The sequence below is a fragment of the Bubalus bubalis genome, chromosome 5 (genome assembly GCF_019923935.1).
Source record: "Bubalus bubalis isolate 160015118507 breed Murrah chromosome 5, NDDB_SH_1, whole genome shotgun sequence".
In the NCBI taxonomy this organism is placed as follows: domain Eukaryota; kingdom Metazoa; phylum Chordata; class Mammalia; order Artiodactyla; family Bovidae; genus Bubalus; species Bubalus bubalis.
Window position 1 is genome coordinate 15,377,393 of NC_059161.1, and position 21,565 is coordinate 15,398,957.

A 21,565-nucleotide genomic window follows, 5' to 3' on the forward strand; every position below is an offset into this window, starting at 1 on the left:
GGTTTTGAACCTGGTGCCATCTCTAGGCTTGTTCTACTTGCTGTATGAAAATGTCTCCTGGGCAGGGTGACCAATCCTGACAAAAGTGTGCACTCAGCAGTCTTCTTCCCGACCCCTCCATGGTGACACTGCCCCAGCAGATGCCAGCTGCTGTTGGCCTCGACCACCCCGGAGACACTCCCTGAGCCACACGATGGGGAGCTAGGGAGTCCTCATGGACCCGGAGCGTGGGGGGTTTATTCTCCCTTGTGGGAAATGGGACACACCCACATCTATCAGAAACAACTCACCGGGCTCAGAGAGCAGACCTATGGGTGGGTGCTGGGTGGGTGGAGGGGAAACGTGGACTCACGGAGTTTCCATGGAGGTTTTATTAGGGAAGGAAAGACGACTCTCCCCATGTGTATGTGGACACGTACATTGTTATATGACACTGGGCACATCACTAGGCCTCGACACCCTGGGGATAATCATGGTCTCTGTCTCACTGTGTTGTGATCAGGATCAAATGGGAAAAATATAGTATCTAGCGGGTGGTCAATAACTATCAGCTGCTTCTGTTATTACTACTGTTGCTGCTGAATCCCGTGTTTGTTCAGGCCATGGCAGGAGATTAGGGACCACCTTTCCTGTGGCTGATGGGGGGTGTGAACTGCCATCAGAAATGATAATCTGCCAGGTGTCGGGGAACCCCTCCTCCCACCTCAGCCTTGCACGCCAGATGGACCAGAACTCCATGTGCTCCAATAAAGCTTCTATGCCAGACACCTAGGTCCATTCCCTTCTTACAAAGCCTCAATCAGAGCAAAGGTCCAGCTGGCCAATGTGGGGTTCAGAGGACACCTCATCCACAAGGAAGGACTTGGATGCAATGATAGATAGACAGACAGACAGACACTCACATGAACTAGTGTACTCAATGATAAAGAAGTCTCCAACTCTGTAAATGAGTTACAGGGTTATGCAGAGGGAGTGTTTCAGACCCTCCAAGATTACTGTTACCATAAGAAAGTGCCCGCTTTTAAGGGGTAGGGGGAAAAAGGATTATTATGAGATTACATGAAATCATGTATGTGAAATTCTGAAAATTGTAAAGCACTTTAGAATTAAAAAAATCTATCATTCTATACAAAAAAGAACGTGCCCACTTTTTAAGGAACAAATCTCTGTAAACCCTCTGTGTCAACCCTGAGCAGCAACTTTCATCTTCCTAGCATTTGCTCCTCTGAAATTATTATTATGACTATGAGAAGGAGAAAGAAAATTGCATCAGCTGCTTTGAAGACACTATTTCATTGGTGATTCACACCAACCCTGCAAAGTAGGTAGGAGTCCTGTGCACTGTTTCTTGTGGGGAAATCTCAGCGAAGCCCAGAACTAACAGGGCTAATCCTTGCCTCTTTTGTTAATGACTGTAGTGAGTGGATGACTAAGTTCAAATCAGTTTTATTTTTGTTATTTTCACCTGTCAGCAGTTCTGAGAACCAATTATTTTATGAATAGAAAACTTGGAAATCAAAAACATGGAGAGTAAGCACTCCCATATGGCCAAGTGTCATTTTAAGGGGAACCTGAGAAAACTTATGGAGGCAGCCCCATCTCAGCATCACATGGGACCCCACGTGCACACCGGCTCTACCGGGCAAGATAGGAGCTTGTTACTGTAACGTGACTTCATGTCTCACTTAAAATTTTAAAGCACTGTGCTAAAAAGAGAACCTTAAAACCTTCAGCTGTTGAAGACAGGAAGCAGGAGTGAGCTGGGTGTGGGAGCTACACAGCAATTCTCTCAGCCCAAAGCATGCCCTTTCCCCTAAAAGAGATGACAAAATGGAAGTCTTTGTAGAGATGCTTTATGCAGCCAGAATTAGGGGCTGGTAGACACAATTCTGCCCTTGTGCAAAGGATACACTGAAAGCTACAGACAGCCAGGTCCCCACGAGGCCCCCACAGCATGAAGAATGGAAACTCACGATGATGCTGACAAGGAGGGGTTGTTTGAAAAAGCAGAGGGGCATGTGGTGCAGATTCAAAAAAATCTTAAGGAGATTTTGCCTACCATGGCTCAGATGGTAAAGAATCTGCCTTCAGTGTGGGAGACCCAGGTTTGATCCCTGGATCGGGAGGATCCTGTGCAGAAGGTAATGGCTACCCACTCCAGTATTCTTGCCTGCAGAATTCCATGGACAGAGGAGCCTGGTGGGCTACAGTCCACAGGGTTGCAAAGAGTCAGACACGACTGAGCAACTAACACTTTCCCTGACCACACTCTTACTCTGTGTAGTTTCCATGTCCTCTTCAATTGTCTGCATGATTTTCTTGGAAACCGGAAGTTTATGTCAACTCCTACATTTCTGAGGTTCTAGGATAAGGATTTTCTACTTGTTGAAAGGTTAGGCTTACAATTAGCAATATTACAGTGTAGTGAAGGAAAGGGCATTGTCATGATGTTGTATTCTGCTAGTTTAAAGAGGACCAGCTCAGAGACTGACTTCAAATAAAGGAATTATTCCTCCTAAGTGCCTACTGTACTTTTTCTCCTCAAGTTAAGTAGGCAAATAGGCTAGGGCTGGCTGTCAAGTTTCCGGTGTGAGTTTATCCCAAAAGTCTCTAGTATTTCTCTATAGACATGTGTGCATTTGGCCTAATCCATACACACTGAGCATGTAACAGACAGCTGTGAACTGAGCATTTCCCCAGTGGGGCAGTCTGGACGGAGATAAAAGTTCCCAAGAGGAAGCAGTGAGCTCGTTTTCCCATATGTAAAATGGGGACAGGAGGACCTAGCTTGCAGTGCTGTTGTGAGACTTAGCAGTCATTACACATGGCACCCCACTCCAGTACTCTTGCCTGGAAAATCCCGTGGACGGAGGAGCCTGGTAGGCTGCAGTCCATGGGGTCTCTAAGAGTTGGACACGACTGAGCGGCTTCACTTTGACTTTTCAGTTTCATGCATTGGAGAAGGAAATGGCAACCCACTCCAGTGTCCTTGCCTGGAGAATCCCAGGGACGGGGGAGCCTCGTGGGCTGCTGTCTATGGGGTTGCACAGAGTCGGACACGACTGAAGTGACTTAGCAGCAGCAGCAGCACACATAGGTGATCAGCAAAGCTTGGCACATGGGAATTAATAAATTATAGCTCTTATGATGATACTGAAAAATGAGATCAGCAGATCCAACTGTTAATAAACTGACTATGTGAGAAATTGGGCTCACCGCTGGATCGCTTCTCTGCATTCAGGGCCTCACACAAGTGGCGCCTCAGGGCCTGGATGCTATTCCTTCCTTCTCCTTTCTGGCTGACTCCTCCTGCCCTCAGACCTCACCCCATCTGTTACTTTGCTTTGTTTAGTGAAAGTTGCTCATTCATGTCCGACTCTTTGCAACCCCATGGACTATACAGTCCATGGAATTCTCCAGGCCAGAATACTGGAGTGGGTAGCCTTTCCCTTCTCCAGGGGATCTTTCCAACCCAGGGATCAAACCCAGGTCTCCCACATTGCAGGCAGATTCTTTACCAGCTGAGCCACAAGGGAAGCCCAAGAATGGAGTGGGTAGCCTATCCCTTCTCCAGTGGATCTTCCTGACCTGGGAATTGAACCGGCGTCTCCTGCATTGCAGGCAGATTCTTTACCAACTGAGCTGTCAGAGAAGCCCCTGCTTTGTTTAGACCTCTGCTCAAATGTCACCTCATTGTCTTCACTGAGCTCGTAACATAAAACAGCTCTTCTTACTCTGCTTCATTTTTACTTATATTACCTATCTTTACCCGACATTATGAATCTAAGAATTTGTTTCTTTACTGACTGTCCTCCCCTTGAATAGAAGTATCCAGTGGCAGAAACTGTTTTCTGCACTGCTGCATCCCCAGGGCTTAGACGAGCACCAGTGACGTATTAGATGCTCAATAAATATTTGTTGAATAAATGAAAGCAGGAACAGTATCTACAGAGATCTGAGATTCTGGAGTTGGAAGAGGACCTGGAGGTCTTCCTCTCTGACCTCGCACCTAACATGGAACAGACCTCCAATGATCACATTATGGGCAGGGAGCCTCCTCTTTTTCATTGGAATATGTCAGATACTTTCCCAAGCTGCCCATGAAAGTGTTCGAGAGCTGAGCCCAAATGCTGCCTCCCTGTAACTCCCACAGAATGGTGGACTCAGGGCCTTAGCAACCAGAGGCTGGGTCCTCCCAGACTGATAGCGTCCCCTGGTCCATTACCTGTGAATAACAAGGTTTCCTCCCAGGTCTCCCTCTCTTGCATATGTGTCAGTTTTCTCATTCTTAGTGCACCCATCAAAAAAATCACTGGCACAGAATCAGATAACCTAGTAATACAGCCTAAAATAGGTAAGCATTAAGTATTTGACAAAGGAGGTCACCAGAAGTGACAGATTCCAAGAAAAACAATGTGTTAATTCTTAACAAGGCAAAATAGAACATAAAACTGAACTTCTGTCAGAGCTCTTGAGAGGGAAATAACTCTCAGTCTCAAAGGCATGGACAAAGATCAAAAGAAAAATAAAAAGATGGACATATTTGATCATGTAAAAATGAACCTTTGCACATATCAAAAAAAAAAGGAATAAAATAAAAAGGCAAACCTCAGTGGGGAAAATACCAGCAGCATACAATATGTAAATGACAAGTTATATGAGAAGCTCATACCAATAAAAAATTAACAAGAGGATCTCAGTACGAGGGAAGGGCACAAAGTGGAAACAGAACAAATAAAGTCCGTAAACACACAAATAAAAAAATGGTCTGTTTCTGTCATCAAAAAATACAAAGGAAAACAATTAGACACTATTTAAAAATTCTTGAGAGCACACAATGAAATGCAACTCTACAGTCTCATAAAATGGTATGGCTGCTTTGGAGAGTAGTTTGTAATATGTATTATGAGTCATAAAGTTGTTCACACCCTTATTACAGCAATCATTGCTATTGTTAATTAATAGCAATGATAAAACCTAAATACATTTAAAAAATATATATACAGATTGGTTCCCTGGGGCTGGAGGTAGGAAAGGGGACTGGCTGTAAGCAGGCAGGAGGGATCTTACTGATGTGATGGAAATGTTCTAAAACTGAGTTGTACTGATGGTCACACAGTTTGGTAAATTTACTAAAAACCAAAGGGCTTCCCTGGCGGCTCAGATGGTAAAGAGTCTGCCTGCAGTTCGGGACACCTGGGTTCGATCCCTCGGTTGGGAAGGTCCCCTGGAGGAGGGCATGGCAACCCACTCCAGTATTCTTGTCTGGAGAATCCCCATGGACAGAGGAGCCTGATGGGCTACAGTCCATGTGGTTGCAGAGTCCGACATGACTGAGCAACTAAGCACAGCACAGCAAGAGAAGGCTGAGGAGGAGGGAGTATGAGAGCAAAGCCACCGCCTTCACTTAGCTACTGAGTCTTATGATCATGTCCAACATCAAGTAAGAGCTCTAGGGAGACTTGGTCTTTTCCCCTCTCGGTGGTCCTTCCATCCCACCACCATGCCTTATAGTAATTGTAGCCCAAATGTTTGTTTCCCTTACTAGAGGGTGCAGAACAGAGCACGTCTCTTATTCATCTTTGTTTTTTATCTTGCTGATAAAGTAAAAGAGTTCACTGGGAAGGGGCACCCGGGGAGAGCAGCAGAGCAAGGGAACCAAGGAGAACTGCACTCTCATCTTTGTCTTTTTGAACAGTTAATGGAATCCTTGTGCAGTTCAGAGAAGTTTGCTTTAACAAGGCTTATTTTTATATGGAAGCACACTTCCCTGGAAGCTCCTGTGGTAAAGAATCCACCTGCAGAGCAGGAGAGCCTGGTTTGATTCTTTGGTAGGGAAGATCCTCTGGAGGAGGGCATGGCAACCCACTCCAGTATTCTTGCCTGGAGAATCCCATGGACAGGGGAGCCTGGTGGGCTACAGTCCATGGAGAATTCCATGGAGAGAGGAGCCTGGCAGGCTACAGTCCATGGGATCGCAAAGAGTTGGACATGATTGTAGCAACTGGGCATAGCACAGCACATGCGTTGTTAAGCTCATCATAAAGCAGGCTACCTGACAAATGAAGAATTCCTCCTCCTCTCCCCATACCCCTCTGAAGGACACTGGGAACCTCTGTAGGTTTCTGGCCTGTGCATTATGTTAACTCTGTTACCTCCTGCCTGCTTCCTTTACATGATTCATCTTCCTCCTCTCTCTTTCTAATCGTGGGTTTACTGAGTTTCTGTTCCTTGATTCAGTCATCCTTCTTTGGAAGCCTTTTATCCTGCATTGGGGGATGGTCTGGCTTTTTGGGCACTAAAGAACGTCTTGATTAATGAAACACGATTGCCCCAGCTGTATTGCGGTGCAGAATTTAATGGGCCATCCTGATTCTCTGTCCATCAAATACCTTTTCCCACCAAAATTTTCCCTTGTATCACCATCTAGCAGCAACTTTGAATCTAAGTTTCTGTGGGAATCTTGACATTTAAGCTCCGTCCGTGAACCAAGAATACAGGGCCATGAAAGCTGCATTCCACAGCTTGAACATGTGTGAACTACCAGCCAGAATCCAGAACAAAGATGATGCGGAGGAGACGGGAAAAGGGTGGAACAGTGAAACGTAGGACACCCCCAGGGGCTGCTGTTCACTCCTCCTCCTGTAGGGCTGTGGGCCAGGAGCAGATGCCCCCCAATCCCCCACCTCTTCCTTGGGGCTGCAAGGGTCAGAGCCTCTTCAACCAGGGAGTGTTTCAGCAGCATTTTCGTTTACAGCCCAACAGCAATTTATAACAAGTTTTGAGGTAATGCTGAAGAAAAGCAGACATAATTAGCTGTGCTGTTCAAGTCTCCTCCCCCGGCTTATTTCATTAATGCCTCAATCGAGGCATTAATGGCCATGCCTGTTTGTAATGAGCTTTATTCTAATTAGACTCGCGCGTTATTATTTCGGTTGGAAAAAGATCTCGTTAGTAATGAATGGGAGGAGTATGACAGCCTCTGACTGCTTCTTTGACCATATACAGGAATGATTACCATGATAATAAGCACAGTGACAAGAATCCTAGTAGACTGACCTTTTCATTTTCAAGAGAGAATGTATTAACTAAACAGCTGAAAAAACCCCCATGAAGTATTTATTGGGCTTCCCAAGAGGCTCAGTGGTAAAGAATCCACCTGCCAATGCAGAAGACTCAGGAGACTCAGGTTTGATTCCTGGGTCAGGAAGATCCCCTGAAATGGCAACCCACTCCAGTATTCCTGTCTGGGAAATCCAGCCAGGTGGGTTACAGTCCACAGAGTCACAAAGAGTTGGACATGACTGAGTGACTGAGCAAGCACACATGAAGTGTTTCTTAAACCCAGATCTTCATTCTACTGGCAAAAAGGAGGATGTTTTAGAAGCTGTAAGGGAGCTATTTCTCAAGTTTTGTTAGATGTTGGCACTCAGGTGACTTCAATGATTTTCTTTTCCCCATGAGGAGGTGAGCAAGACTGAAGACAGAGAAAAGCAAGGATACAGTACTCGGGATGCCATGTCCCTGGGCCATGTCTTAAGCCAGGGATTGGAGACTTTCTCTGTGAAGGGCCAAACAGTAAATATTCCAGGCTTTGCATTCCAAAGGGTCTCTGATGCAGCTCTACTTCAGCTATAAGCATGAAGGCAGCCATAAATGCAAAAGAAGATAAAAGTAAAAGAAATAGCATGATTGTGTTCCAATAAAACTTTATTTGTAGACACTGAAGTTGGAACTTCACATAATGTTTCACATATCAGAAAATATTATTCTGCATTTTGTTCCCCTCAACCATTTAAACACATAAAAGCTATGCTTGTCTGGTGGGCTAGATTTGGCCCATAGGCTCTATTCTGCCCACTCTTGTCACAGAAAATACAATTATCATCAGTGGGTTCAAAGGCCCTCTTCCTAAGAGCTCAAACAGCAGATATGATTTTCATTTTAAGAAAGATTTCTCTCCAGATGGGACCAGACTTCTCCAAAAGGCCATTTTATAAAATTGTTCTTATTTTATAAGAAAACCATCAATCAAAATTGAAATTAAATTAAAAAATTTTCTTGGAAACCTGTCTTCCTAATAAATCAGAAGGCTTTCAAAGTTTCACTTAAATCTCTGATCATATGTGTACCATTTTTATATAGTTTCAGTCCTATGATAGACACAATTAAAATTTTTTTTTCACTTAATATTATAACAATTTCCCCAGTTATACCTGATTCCTCACAATGATAAAATGAAACACTATAAAAATATGTGGTATTTTTGCAGAAGATTTCCAGGTCACTTGATGGATTTAATTCAAAGAGATGTCTTCAATTAGTCTATTCTCAGTATTCTTGCCTAGAGAATCCCAGGGACGGGAGCCTGGTGGGCTGCCGTCTAAGGGGTCACACAGAATCGGACACGACTGACGTGACTTAGCAGCAGCAGCAGCACGTATTAAGAGTTAAGATTTCAATACCACCCCCTTGCCCCTTGCCAGGGGAATGCACTTGGTGGACTGGAGACTCATGGGTTCTCCCTAGGATTCACTTCCTGTAGGACACGAAGCCTCATACGACTCACTTCCTTCAGGACAATGGCGTTAGCAAGTCTGGGATTTCAACCCATATCCCTTAAATTTTTTTAATTTTGATTTATTTATTTGACTGTACCAGGTCTTAGCTGCAGCACATGGGGTCTTCTATCTTCGCTGAGGCATGCAGAATCTTTAGTTGTGGCATGGCATGTGGAATCTAGTTCCTGACCAGGGACAGAACCTCCCTGCATTGGGAGCAGAGCCTTAGCCATCGGGCCCCGATATGCCTCTTGAAAAATATGTGCCTTCCAGACAAACTTTAGAGCTCTTTGTTCTGAAAAAATTGCTCATACCCTAGAATTTGTTTTGAACATGGCTAGAGGTTTGGGGAGCTAAGCACACACCTCCTTTCCTTACAGTTTTTAACTGAGAGCAGCTGGTCAACGAGAATCAGAGTTCTTGCTGGATTAGAGAACTCAGCAACCTTTCCTTATCCCCTCGCCTACCTCCCGTCCCCCAGAGAGGCCTAATGGATGGCGACTGGCCCACCCAGTCACAGATGGAGAGAGTGGAGAATGTTGGGTTTGACCCTCTTCCTGCTCCATGGGCTAGCCAACCAGAAACAGGAGAGTGTGACAAGCTGGTTCCTTTCCTTCCTTCCTACACAGAGGGGTGAGGAAAGGCACAGGAAGCAGGACTGCTTTCAGAATAGGAAGCACATGCATTTGGCCAGGAAGAGGACTGCAGCTACGGATGGGAGGTCCCTGCCTGCAGAAGGCACAAGGCAGTGAACGAGCCAGATACGAGGGAGAGAAGGCCCGGAGCACAGTGAGGAGCGGGTGTCCTGGGCCCACGGCTGGGGAGAACGCGTTCTAACCCTCTGCTAGGCCTTCTGCTAGGTTTGAGGGAAACACACACGAACAAGATCCAGTGTTCGTCCTTAGGGTACCATCTATGTAATGCTTTGAGTCCTTTTCAAGATTCTTAAATAAAACATCAGCAGTTACAGAGGTTGGCACTCTCCTCTCTCTGTCCCCTAGTGTTCTCTGCATGGCTAAAGCAATGTCCCCTGGCTGCTAGAGGCGAAGAGTGGAAAAGCCATGGGAGGAAGGGAAGCAGACAGCCGAGGAAAAGGATGGGAAGGAGAAGCCAATAGGGAACAAGGCAAGAAAATGACTCAAGCCTGCGTCACTGTCTCCCTGCTGAGTGGCTTCTCAGGCAGTCTTCCCTTGCACGTCCAGCAAAACGGCACCATTCACCAGCTGTGCTCCATGTTGCCGCTGAGTTCAGAGCACAGTCAGCCTCACCACATTCATAAAAAAGGCATGGTTTTTGTCTGCATTCTTGTACTCCCTTGTTCTGGAACCTGCACTCTTCTCTCCTTTGCTACTCTCTCAGGTGCCAGGCTGATAGAACCTCGAGAATTCTCTGAAAATCAAGCCCTCCAGAAAAAAAGAAAGTGAGTGGAGACTGGTTGTGCTGTATTTCTTCTAGGCTTGCCGCCCGCTTTATTTTCCTTGGCTGCGTCCCCCATGACTAGTAGCTACCTGGGATGCTGGGGAACGTGGGGATCCTCAAAGCCCACGGTGTGCATACACATCACCAGTGGTTCCTGCACCTACTACCATCGTGACTAAGCGGGTAGCATGAGTGGTAAAGAACCCGCTGCCAATGCAGGAGATGTAAGAGATGCAGGTTCGATCCCTGAGTGGGGAAGATCCCCTGGAGGAGGAAATAGCAACCCACTCGAGAACTCTTGCCTGGAGAATCCCATGGACAGAGGAGCCTGGTGGGCTATAGTCCATGGGGTCGCAAAGAGTCAGACACGACTGAAGTGACGGCACGCAGGCACGTACGTGGTACATTTCAACTTGAATTCCAGTAAGAAGTCACCTGCATAAAGCTATGTAGTCGGGAGAGAAACAAAACAGGGCTGAGTCACGTCCTTACCGTTGTAATCACAGCTTTAATTTGGCCGATGAATGAGGCAAGATGCATACAGGGCAGAGAGTAGGCGAGGCGGGGGATGAAGGGAAAGGAGACACAGGAATGGTCTGGTTATTAGCAAAAGCAGGGCCCTGTTGTGTTTCCTGTGGAGCAAGGAACTGTTCAATGCAATGATACTGGCAGCCCAGCCCACTTCCAAAATACTCAGGCCGCCAAAAGCATCTCTTTGCCAGTGTTGAAGGTCCAGGTTGTTACCAGAACTGGCAAGCTGGGTGGGAGGGATAAGCTATGACTTCATCTGTACACATGGGGCAGGCCGGGTGACATTGTTCAGGATTTGATAAAACAGTCCCGTGTTTCCCATCACTGGTGGGCAAACCTCTAAATGCACCACCTGAAGGTAAAGCCTATCATCACCTGCAGGTGCCAGACAGTATCTTCGATTCCATAGCAGCTCTGAGGTTAAACTCTCTACTACAGGAATGGTTTATACATAGAACCCAGAATCACAGCTCATAATTACACACAAGTCAGTCTCTTCACCAGATGGAAAGCAAACACCTTTTGATCTGCGACACACTGATTCACAACGGAGTTCTGACATAATATTAAGAAAAGGAGGCCTTGAAATAAATTTAGAAATGCAGACTTATCGTGATCTCTCTCACCAACTAGTTCTGGGGCCAAGGAACTCAGGCCATTTCAGGAACCCAAACATTTTCTGAGTATAAATGATTTTGCCATAGATGTAGAGGTCTACAGATAAGCATCTTTAAAAATCAGCTCATTTAAAATCCACACGCTGCTCTTTCTCAGACATTTCCTCAAAATGTCACATTGAATAATTCCGGTCAACAGAGGCAGAGTCTTAAAACTGTGCAGGAATATGTGAAGTAGAGTGGCACGCTGATGGCTCACCCATGGAGGGGTGGTGAAGGACTACGAGCTGTTTTCAAAGAGGAGAAGGGAGATGAGAAAGGAAGCAGACAGGGTTGTGCTGGAGTTAATCTGTGCTTGGTTTCCTAATTTTCTTTTAAGTCAGAGATACACATGAATAAGACGAGATGCTGATGAGACTCATGGGTGCTCATGGGTGTCATCGGGCCCTGGATCTGAGCAAAGCATACCAGTGAAATGCACAGGTTCTTTGCCTGGGGACCAAGGACAGGCTCCAGAGAGATATAAACTCTAAAGTTTTACTTCAGAATGTTGTGTATATGACAGCATGTGCCTTTTTATAGGGAGTGTTTTTATAACTTTAACAAAATTCCCAAAAGATGCCCATGATGCAACGCTTAAGATGCCTTGCATGAGGAAAAGTAACTAGACGCAGATAGCTCTGTGCCGAGACATTCTTTATTTAATAATCACAGTTCTCTTTCAGAAGGCAAAAGATTTCCCAGTCATTGGCTGCTGTTCTTAAATCTTCCTAAAACAAAATATAAATCCCTGTGTTTGCCTGGAAAAGATACTCTTAAGGCAGATACTTTAAAAATGTATTTACTTTTTATTCTTCTTACAAGTAAATTTAAATATTTTATTTTAGAAAGCATATATTAAAATCTGATGTGATCTGTCTTTGGTATCATATTCAAAAACTCCTTCACAGGGCCACGTTTTAATAATCTAGATCTCTTCTTTCTCCTCTGATTATACTGAAAGACAAGTTTAAAATCATTATCTTCCTCTGCAGTGAACCGTCATTTTCTTTAAGATGCAATACTAGGCAAATGTCATCACTTTACATAAGATTCAGAAGCCTGCGAATTGTCAGGCACAACTACAGACTGTCACAGAATAACAGGTAAGTACTTGAGTAAAAATTAATGAGGTAAAGATAAATGAGGTGCTCTCATTGTTTCACAGGATTTTCACTTTCCAAAAGGAAAAGGAAATGTAGATCAGAGGTTATAACGCTCTTGTGAACTCTCATTGCTGTCCTGATAAAAATCGCTCCCATGGTCATCTTCAGATGCAGCTCAGTGTCTTCACTTTCCTCATGCCAGCAGAGTGAAACGGTGTCAAGTGGCCAAAGAATCCCAACTACCTGGTTCATGGACCTCAAGTTTCAGCACTTGACTCCTGAAACATCTGCATTCAATAAAGGAACACCTGACTCGGTGATAGTGGAGGTGGGGGTGCTGGGTGAAGGACTCCTCCATGCTTAAAATAATTACCTTTTCAAAGATGTTTGCTTTTAGAACTGAGCTCCTCAAGGCAAGGGACTGTTTCCTACTTATTTTGTATCCCCCGTTTCCTGTTTTTCTATCCTGAGTCATCGCATAATGCCTGGTACTCATAAATGCTAAATAATTAATTCATTTTTGCTACTTGCTTTTCTTTGCCACCGATAACTTCTTACAACACTGCTTGCCCAGTTGCAGTGCAGAAGTAAACTGCAGCTTGGCACCATGATTATTTCTGAAGTAGTGTGTGTGTGTGTGTGTGTGTGTGTGTGTGTGTGTACGTGCGCACGTGCTCAGTTGTGTCCGACTCTTTGAGACCCCATGTAGCCTGCCAGGGTCCTCATCCATGGTATTTTCCAGGCAAGAATACTGGAGTGGGTTGCCATTTCCTCCTCCAGGGGATCTGCCTGATCCATGCCTCTAGTGTCTCCTGCGTTGGCAGGTGGATTCTTTACCACTATGCCACTCGGGAAGTAGAGTCGTGCATACTAAATTTCACAATAAATATCATCTTTGTTTCCCTATATCAATGGTACTTTTGCATATACCTTGAGGAGACAGAGCAGAGATTTCTTTTGGTATGGAGAGGAGAGCTGAAAGGTATCATGCCCTGGAGACATTCAATAAATACAAAGGATGAATCAAGGAAGGGCAGGTTTAAATCACTACAGATTCACTCAGCTTTGCTTCTTAACAATTTAAGGAAGAAAAAAAGGAATCCAGAGAAAAATTAAATCTCAAAAATCAAGCCCTTTCAGAATGAGTCCAATTTTCAGCATGAAGCTCTGAGTTTAATTTTTTAAGTCAACCCTATAAAACAAACAAAGGTAGTGCTAGTGGAGATGATGGAATTTCAGCTGAACTATTTAAAATCCTAAAAGATGATGCGGTTAAAGTGCTGCACTCAATAAGTCAGCAAATTTGGAAAACTCGGCAGGAACCATGGACTGGCAAAGGTCAGTTTTCATTCCAGTCTCAAAGAAGGGCAATGCCAAAGAATGTTTACACTACTGGACAATTGCACTCATTTCCCATGCTAGTAAGGTTATGCTCAAAATCCTTCAAACTAGGCTTCAATAGTATGTGAACTGAGAACTCCCAGATGTACAAGCTGGATTTAGAAAAGGCAGAGGAACCAAAGATCAAATTGCCAACATTTATTGGATCATAGAGAAAGCAAGGGAATTCCAGAAAAACATTTACTTCTGCTTCATTGACTACACTAAAATCTTTGACTAGGTAGATCACAACAAACTGAGGAAAATTCTTAAAGTGATGGGAATACTAGACCACTTTACCTGTTTCCTGAGAAACCTGTATGTGCGTCAAGAAGCAACAGTTAGAACTGGACATGGAACAACTGGCTGGTTCAAAACTGGGAAAGGAGTACCTCAAGGTGGTATATTGTCACCCTGCTTATTTAACTTATATGCAGAGTACATCATGAGAAACGCTGGGCTGGATGAATCACAAGCTGGAACCAAGATTGCCGGGAGAAATAGCAACAACCTCAGATATGCAGATGACACCACTCTAATGGCAGAAAGTAAAGAGGAACTGAAGAGCATCTTGATGAAGGTGAAAGAGGCGAGTGAAAAAGCTGGCTAGAAAATCAGTATTCAAAAAACTAAGATCATGGCATCTGGTCCCATCACTTCTGGGCAAATAAATTTGGAAAAAGTGGAAGCAATGACAAGTTTTATTTTCTTGGGTTCCAAAATCACTGCGGATGGTGACTGCAGACTTGAAATTAAAAGACGCTTGCTCCTTGGAAGAAAAGCCATGGCAAACCTAGATAATGGATTCATTTTGATATTTGGCAAAACTAATACAATTATGTAAAGTTTAAAAAAAAAAAAAAAGCAGAGACATTACTTTGCTGACAAAGGTCCATCTAGTCAAAGCTATGGTTTTTCCAGTAGTCATGTATGGATGTGAGAGTTGTACCATAAAGAAGACTGAGCACGGAAGAAGTGATGCTTTTGAACTGTGGTGTTGGAGAAGAGTCTTTAGAGTCCCTTGGACTGCAAGGAGATCAAACCAGTCAATCCTAAAGGAAATCAACCCTGAATATTTATTAGAAGGACCATGGCTACAGCTGAAGCTCCAATACTTTGGCCATCTGATGAGGTGAGCTGATTTACTGGAAAAGAGCCTGATGCTGGGAAAGAGTCAAGGCAAAAGGCGAAGGGAGTGACAGAGGATGAGATGGTTGGATGGCATCACTGACTCAATGGACATGAGTCTGAGCAAATGCCGGGAGATAGTGAAGGACAGGGACGTGGAAGTTCCTGGGGTCGCAAATAATTGAATACAACTTAGCGACTGAACAACAACAACATAAAACCTAAAGAATAGTTTTGAATTGCATTTATGATTGTCCACATGCTAGTTGGAGCAAAGAAATACTCAGCAATGGTAAAAAGTCAGCAAAATAGTTCACAAGAATGCAACTTCCAATTTTGGTTACGTAAACTATTGTGAAGATTATATTAAGCCAAACATATACATTACGATGAAATATTTTAATTTGAGGGAGGCTAAATGTTTAGATGATACAAAGGATAGCATAGTCGCAAAATTCAGAAGGATGAACTTTAGGTAAGGGAGGAGAAACAGGAAAGTTTGGCTCAGAGTTGATAGAAAACTCCCTTAGAAATCTGTAACTGGGCAATTATCACAGATTATATAACCGCTCCTTTTTTGAATATGAATGTGTTCAATATATAGTGGGAACACTGTTTATGCTGAATCTACAAATGCTCCTTTGTCCAAGGAAAGTTACACCAAACAAATGATCAAGTTATAAACTTCGCTTTTGTTGCACTAAACACATGATTGTCTACACCTTAGATGCACAGGAAATTGAATTCCAGATGAGAACAATGAATTTCAGTTTTGAGTAACAAGAGGTAGAATTTCAATTATGGAGACACACTGGAAAGAGATCAGATCATTTTAAACACTTTGTCAGGGTTTGTAAATGTTGCTTAAAAAGATAACTTACAATTCAGGTTTCAATTTTTGCAGATTACCTCTAACTAATAAGCATATATTTTTATTGCCAAAATGTTAGTGCAGGAGAAATAATCCAAACAGAGAAAAAAAATCTTCACCATTAGAGTGGGAACAAAATGTTTCTTTTTAGGTTTCTCTTTACTGAAAACAAAATGTTATCGGCAAGTTAGTCAGCTTTTGAATCAATATGTGAAAATTGCTAATTATTCTTAGATGATGTTTTCAATCTAAAAAGTCATGCATAAGCTAAAATTTCACTAAAAGTAAAAAAGAAAAATACATACTCAAATGAGTATGTGAGCACAGCTGATGAACACTATAGATTAAATTATTATTTTAATTCATTACCCATTTCTATTTTTTACATTGGTAATATATGCTGGTCTTTTAATGGTGCATTAGAAAATTTTATAATGATTCTTTTGGGGCAGGGGTCTACCTCAGAGTGGAGTCTGCTACTGAAATACAGATGAATTTAAGACCTTCTTCACTATCTTCCACTGACATATACATAACCTAGGAATTCATGAAGAAATACTTAAGGACCACAAACCATAAAAAAGAAATAAAAATTAAAATGGAAAACATTTCAAAAGTAAACTTGGTCTGTGATGCCTTAACCATAGTTGGGATATGTTCTGAATTTAGAATTTAACTCTTCTTTAGAATAAGGCTTTCAAATTACAGTTCTCAGATGTATGACTTTAGCATTTAAAATTCACTCCCTGCAGTGATAAATTGAAATTCTATGAGCATGCAAACCTTTAATGATTACCATATTCTACTCTTCATTCAATTGATTTGCATATGGCACTTTGAGAGCATAAATATGGGTTAAATTTCCACATGGATCAACTTTGAATCTTCCCGTCATTATAAAATCCACACCCGTATGGAGAAGTGACTTGGAGGTTCTGCTTTTGAGTCAGACAGACATGGGCTGGAATTCTAACTCTACCGCTATTAGCTTTGCAAACCTGGCTAAGTTATACTCAGGCATTCTAAGCCTCAGTTTCTTTGTAAAATGCATGTATTACTTGTCTCATGGCCAGCTCCCTCAAGCAGGTATCGACTGCAACATGTTTGTGACGTCTGTAAAGAAGTCAGAGAAGCCCTGGGCATGTAGTAAGCAGGCACTAAGGACCTCCTTGCCTGCAGCCTGAGAACGGAGCAGGGGATCAGGGGTGGACAATACACAGTGATAGCAACACTTTATAGGCAAAGGCTCTCACCAGTCTCACTCTGAGTTTCCACGCTTCAGTGAAAGATCAGCCGTAGCCCAGGATCCTGGGAAGCTCAGTCATACATTAACCCTTCTCACAGCCACCTTCCAAGTTGTGTGTGTGGGGTGACTGCTGTTAATTCTAACCACCCCCTTGCAAGAACAGCTTTGTACCACAGACACCAGAATGTTGTTACTCTTAACTCATGAGGCAACAGTCCCCTTGAAATATGCAGTTACTTCACTTCTTACCTTTTCAATTTTTTCATCCAGCATTCTGAAGAATTCTTGTTGGCTTTCAGAGATGTGCATGCTGAAAAACAAAGAGTAGTTAAGTGCATATTTTCAGTGTTTCCCAGTTCCCTCAGGTCAAAAATGCCATGCGTCTAAACTTTGGGGTAGTCATTTATTTTTTGCAGACTTTTCCACTGAAGTGCTCTGAAGTCATACTAAGGCTAAATGTCATGAGCGTAATCCTACACATGTGTTTCATAATAGCCTATCAGTTTCTACAACTTAAGGAACACAATTTCCTTTCAGTGTACATATTATTTATGTTGGTGTTACTGGGAAGTGTGTGCCCATTTTTTTTCCTTTGGATACACATCTATAATTAAAACAAAAAGCACAGGTAAGCAGCACATGGCATATTTCAATGCTGTGTGTAAGTATAACAAGAAAATATATCCTGGGATTTCATTGGCAGTCCAGTGGTTAAGAATCCGCCTTCCAATGCAGGGGACATGGGTTGGATCCCTGGTTGGGGAACTAAGATCCCATATGCCCTGGGGCAACTAAGTCTGTGCTCCACAAGGAAGAGCCCACATGCCACAACTAAGACCCAGTGCAGCCAAAAATAAAATACATAAATATTTTTAAAAAGATTCTTTAAAAAACATATCCTAATTATGATATTAAAATGTGTATTTTACAAAGGTGTGAGCACGGTATTCAGCTGACTGTATGGCTGTGCGCTGGCTGCAGACAAGCCAAGAACTTGACCTTGCCCCTAAACATCTTTGATACTGGTGACAGCTAATGTGCCTTTTTGGAACTGAAATTCCACCATAATGTGGAGTAAGTGAGGAGGCGTGTCTAGAGCAGCCCTCGCCCTGATTCCCTGTTCTTTGCTATTTAACAGTATCCTCAGCGAGATGGGCGTGGTTGGTGGGGGCAAAACTAAGAAGGTAAGGAGAGCAGAGAAGATCACAGATGGGAGGGGAAGGACTTGGGGGCAATGTGGTCTTAATGACAGTAGTTTCGACCTGGCAAAGAGCTGTGGGTGTTCCAAGGCGGTTCCGGATGCTGGGGTAAGAGACACATGGTCCAGAATTTCTTTCACTTGACATTACTGCCTACTGGTTTAGTGGCTGGGGGCAGGGGGAGGAGTGGCTCTGGAAGAGCCTCTTCCACTCTCGTCTAGGTGTGGTGGGCAACCTTACCTGACATTCCCTGCAGGGGCCACGGAGAGGGGCACGAGTGACTGGAAACCCTTCAGGCCTCCCAGGACAGATAATAAGGCTTAAAGGAGGTTTCCCCTGTGTGTAAGATCTAGGTTTAAAATAATATCAGCTCTGATATAAAAGAAAAAGAATGAAAATATCTGATATCAGCATCAACTTTCACAGTTCTAAGGCACTTTCATGTATATAATCTAATTTTTGCTATCCTTTCCAGTAGTCAGGTATGGATGTGAGAGCTGGACCATAAAGAAGGCTGAATGGCAAAGAATTGATGCTTTTGAACTGTGGTGTTAGAGAAGATTATTGAGAGTCCCTTGGACTGCAAGGAGATCCAGTCAGTCCATCCTAAAGGAAATCAGTCCTCAATATTCATTGGAAGGGCTGAGGTTGAAGCTGAAGCTCCAATACTTTGGCCACTTGATGTGTGAGCCAACTCATTAGAAAAGACTCTGATGCTGGGAAAGACTGAAGGCAGGAAGGAGAAGGGGCTGACGGAGGACAGGATGGTTGGATGGCATCACTGGTTCAATGGACATGAGTCTGAGCAAGCTCTGGGAGATGGTGAAGGTCGGGGAAGCCTGGCGTGCTGCAGTCCATGGAGCTGCAGAGAATTGGACACTACTGGACAACAACAAATATGATCATTCAAATAAGGCAGATGTCCTGTTTCAGAAACAGGTCCTCTCTCACTGCATTTTACACAGGCAGGGCAGAATCTTTGATGATGACAGAGATTAAACAGTCTCCTCTCTTTTTCTGTCTGGACAGAAAAGCCACTTTGCAAAGTTGAATTTTTCCAGATTTCTTATGGCTTTCCTTTCTTTAAGTGCCAAAACGTCGTTCATTTGAGCCACTCTGGATGCAAGTCTTCTAAACTGTATACTCTTGAATAGCCGTCTATCTCAAACATTACTTGGCTTTCACTTGACGACCAGCAGCCACTCTCCTCACCTTAAATCACAATGCTCTTCTGTAATACTGGGATAGCCCCGGAGCCTCTAAGATGGCTAGAGCTGGCTCTCTTTAAGCAAAAGGACCTTAAACTCCAGGCTTTTGTTCTCTGCCTGCTTTTGAGCTCTTCCTTTCATTTCTCCTTGTCAGAGAAGGTATCAGTCCTCTTTCCACTTTCTTCTCAGTTTCTGCTTTGACTCCATGCTTAGAAGCAGCACAGGCAAACTTGTTAGAGCTGTGTCTAAAGTTAGCATAACAGGTTCCAAAGGAGAGCCTGGGGGGATTCTTGTTAGTGGGAAACATGAATATTCTGGTACCCGCCATGGTTGCTCAGACACTTTTGGGAGCATCCTTCCTGTTCTTAGCCAAGTTTTCAGCAGATGAGTTTGTTGAACAGCTCTGGGTCCCAGACAGGAAAGGCATGAAGATATTTATATATAAATCTTAGACCCAGGTTCGATCCTTGGGTCGGGAAGAGCCCCTGGAGAAGGGAATGGCTATTCACTCCAGTATCCTTGCCTGGAAGATCTCATGGACAGAGGAGCCTGGTAGGCTACAACCCATGGGGTCACACAGAGTCAGACATGACTGAGCACACAATACATTTATGTATCTTAATATAAATGCCTGCCGGCCTGCTGAGTCACTTCAGTCGTGTCTGACTCTTTGTGACCCTACAGGCTGTAGCCCACCAGTCTGCTCTGTCTATGGGATTCTCCAGGCAAGAACACTGGAGTGGGTTGCCATTTCCTTCTCCAGGGGATCTTCCCAACCCAGGGATGGAACCTGCATCTCTTACGTCTCCTGCATTGGTAGGTAGATTCTTTATCATTAGCACCATTAGTTTCTCTAGGAAACTCCAAGATACTTCATAAAGATGGCACTTTTAGGGTTTTGTGTTCCCTGTGGAAATTTTTGGGTTAGAGTTTTTAGCATTTATCGCCTTGGATACAACAGGAGGGTAATGAATATTTAATTAGTTAATCAAGTGGTCTGTATTTAAATTCATGTGATTCGTGATCCTCATAGAGACAGCACCATTTGTTAGCATGGGCGAGGTGCAGGCCTCAGATTCCTCATTTTAAAACAGCGAACAGGTCTCTGAGGTCCTTTTGGCACTAACGTTCTGTGATTGTTACTAACTTCCTTAACTCCATTATTGGAAACATCAAAGCATGGAAACGGGGATGTTTGGTTAGTACTCAGACATATATTGGCAAAGGCAATGGCAACCCACTCCAGTACTCTTGCCTGGAAAATCCCATAGACGGAGGAGCCTTGTAGGCTTCAGTCCATGGGGTTGTGAAGAGTCAGACACGACTGAAGTGACTCAGCAGCAGCAGACATATATGCACATTGCATGGACAAAGAAGAATTCTCTAGTAAAAGCGACTCTGCAAATGTGTCTGCCATCCCTGCGAAGGACACACAGGCTCAGGGGTCCTTATCATGTGCTTGAGATCGAAGGCGAAGGACCTCAGATTGTCTATACAACCTGAGCACGAAATCTCAGGGAAGTGGGGCAATCCTAACCCTCACAGCAGGACACACCGTTGCTAGTAGTTCATGACTTGCATTTCTTTAGTTGATTATTTTTTAAAAAATAGTAATAATAAGCACCCATGAAACCAAAACAAAGAAAACAAAGCTAGGATCTTAACAACAACCTAGAGGTTACTTACTTCCCACCCATGCCTGTGGTCCTCCACCTCAAACATCATGTCCCCACTTTCCTTTACTCCATCTCTCTATGTGCTTAAAAAGCAGATGATTAAAAAAAAAAAAAAAAAAGCAGATGATTTATTTTAGATTAAAAAATTAATTTATCTATTTGGCTGTGTCAGGTCTCAATTGCAGCATGTGGGCTGTGACGTACAGGTTCTAGAGCCTGTGCGCTCAGTAGGCGCGGGATGCAGGATCTTAGTTCCCTGACTAGGGATCGAACCTGTGTCCCTTGCATTGGAAGGCACATTCTTAACCCTTGGACCCCCAGAGAAGTCCCTATTTTGGTTGTTGTTAACTTTATAGTGTGTATCATGCTCCGTGTAATGTTTCAGGACTTACTCTTTGTTCTAGTTGCTAGAACTAGCTATGCTGCTAGGGGGCATCCAGGATTGTGTATTGCTGCTCATTCGTTTTAGCTGCTAATACTCCACTGTGTGAATACAGTGCGGCTCATTTACCCAATTTCCTGTCAAAGGGCATTTTTGGGGTTGTTTCTAATTGCTAAGGCGTTCTTACCAAGTGTCAGACACT

The 21,565-nt window shown here is 43.6% G+C and overlaps 1 protein-coding gene across 1 annotated transcript in view; it reads right to left on the reverse strand.

The window, feature by feature from the left end:
• C5H1orf21 (chromosome 5 C1orf21 homolog) overlaps positions 1 to 21,565 on the reverse strand; it is a 242,451-nt gene that overhangs the window by 3,433 nt on the left and 217,453 nt on the right. The window contains exon 5 of the mRNA XM_025285492.3: positions 17,148 to 17,208. Within this exon, the coding sequence (XP_025141277.1) occupies positions 17,148 to 17,208 (61 nt within the window). The remainder of the gene's footprint in view (positions 1 to 17,147; positions 17,209 to 21,565) is intronic.